Below are 1833 nucleotides of genomic sequence, written 5' to 3'. Positions count from 1 at the left end.
GTCAATGGACATCTGGGCCACTCTAGAAGTCTTAGTTTGTCGGGAAGACAGCTGAGGCCTTCGGGTATGCGCACGTTCCTAGAGTCGACTAGTTGGAACTGGAGATTCTTCATCCCATTGAAGGAACTTTTACGTATTTGGATATTCTCTCTCCGTGACAAGAACATTTTCATTTTTAGCTTTATGCCTATAACTTTTTCCCCAGTACCCTAGAATAGATTATTCGAAAAGAAGTTAATCTTAGCTTAAGAGACAGAATAGAGATGTAAACAATGAAATTTACACTATCTTCATCTTCAAGTAAATCAGAAATATCCTTGGCATCCATCAAGAACTGTCGCTCTCCAATCTTTTCTGTCTTTTTCTTGACAATATCTCTCCCCATTTGTTGCAGTAATGTGTGCATCTTTATGTATCCGTATGGATCGTATCCTGCGGAAATGAGACTTCTCTGCTCTAAGTTATGAAGCCCATGGTCTGTTGACATGAAACCGAACTAAGCTGATAGACTTGAGAATTAAGCTGTCAGACTTGAAAATTCTTATAAGGTTTTATAAAAGTTTATAAGGCTTTATAAGGATCACCAGATTTGAGTAAAGCACCAGACTTGAGTTTAGAATCAGAAGACCAGACTTGAGAAGCAAAGAAGAAGAAGAAGAAGAAGAGAGAAGGAGACCATTGAATATTTTAAACAATAAATATTTTATTGTATTGTGTACTGAGGCAACTTGCTTTTAAAAAACTTGTATCCATATCCACAATTTAAATTTAAGAGAATATAGTTTCTCCCAGATCTATTTTCTCTCTCTCTCTCTGTGTTCTTCATCTAAATCTATTTATCCTCACATTCTTTCATGGTATCAGAGCAAGTAAGCTCCTGAGATTCATTCTTCTCTACTCTATTCTCTTTACTTCCGCAAATCTCTGATTTTCCCTTTCTATTTTTGGTAAAGTTCATCATGTTCTTGAGTTGTTCTTCATTCCCAGAAAAAAAAAATGGAAAACTCCTACACTGAAGTCTTTAAATCCGTTTCTATTCCGGTTACCCTCAAGGGAACCAACTACGTATTGTGGTCTAGACTTGTCAAAACCGCTCCTGGAGGCAGAGGTCTTTGGGAGTATGTTGTTGATGGCAAAGACACCAAGAAGACCATCCTAGGAGAGGATGGTAAAGAAGTTGTTGCTGCAGCTGAAGGAGGTGGAAAGAGAAGTCAGAAGGATCTCATGGTCCTTTCCATCATTCAGAATAGTCTTGAAACCTCTATCTTGGAAGCTTACTCCTACTGTGAAACTTCCAAGGAGCTGTGGGATACTCTCCAGAAGGTATATGGAAATATATCTAACATCAGTAGGGTGTTTGAAGTCAAGAGGGCTATCAACACTCTCAGTCAAGAGGACACTGAATTTTCCAAGCATTTTGGGAAGTTCAGATCGTTGTGGGCCGAGTTAGAGATGCTAAGACCGGCCAGTCTTGATCCGGATGTACTTAATGAGAGAAAGGAGCAAGACAAGGTCTTTGCTTTGTTGTTCACTCTCAACCCGGGTTATAGTGATCTAATCAAACACATTCTAAGAAGTGAGAAGCTTCCATCACTTGAGGAGCTTTGTGCTCAGATTCAAAAGGAGCAAGGCTCAGTGGGACTCGTTGGTGGCAAAGGAGACCTTATCATAGCTAACAAGGTTGAAGGAAATGAGCACAAACATGAGGGCATGGCTAACAAGGGGTATTACAAGCCAGAAGACAAGAAAGTGTGGGTGTGTGACCATTGCAAGAAAAAAGGTCACAGCAAAGACAAATGCTGGATCCTTCACCCACACCTCAAGCCTCAGAAT

At 39.9% G+C, this 1833-nt stretch overlaps 1 protein-coding gene across 1 annotated transcript in view; it reads left to right on the top strand.

Annotated features, from left to right (window-relative positions):
• Positions 1-996: 996 nt before the first annotated feature.
• LOC106315187 overlaps positions 997-1833 on the top strand; it is a 2617-nt gene continuing 1780 nt past the window's right edge. The window contains exon 1 of the mRNA XM_013752937.1: positions 997-1751. Within this exon, the coding sequence (XP_013608391.1) occupies positions 997-1751 (755 nt within the window). The remainder of the gene's footprint in view (positions 1752-1833) is intronic.

Source organism: Brassica oleracea, chromosome C9 (genome assembly GCF_000695525.1).
Source record: "Brassica oleracea var. oleracea cultivar TO1000 chromosome C9, BOL, whole genome shotgun sequence".
NCBI lineage: Eukaryota > Viridiplantae > Streptophyta > Magnoliopsida > Brassicales > Brassicaceae > Brassica > Brassica oleracea.
Note: the sequence above shows the minus strand (reverse complement) of the source record. Positions and strands in the feature narration are given on the sequence as shown.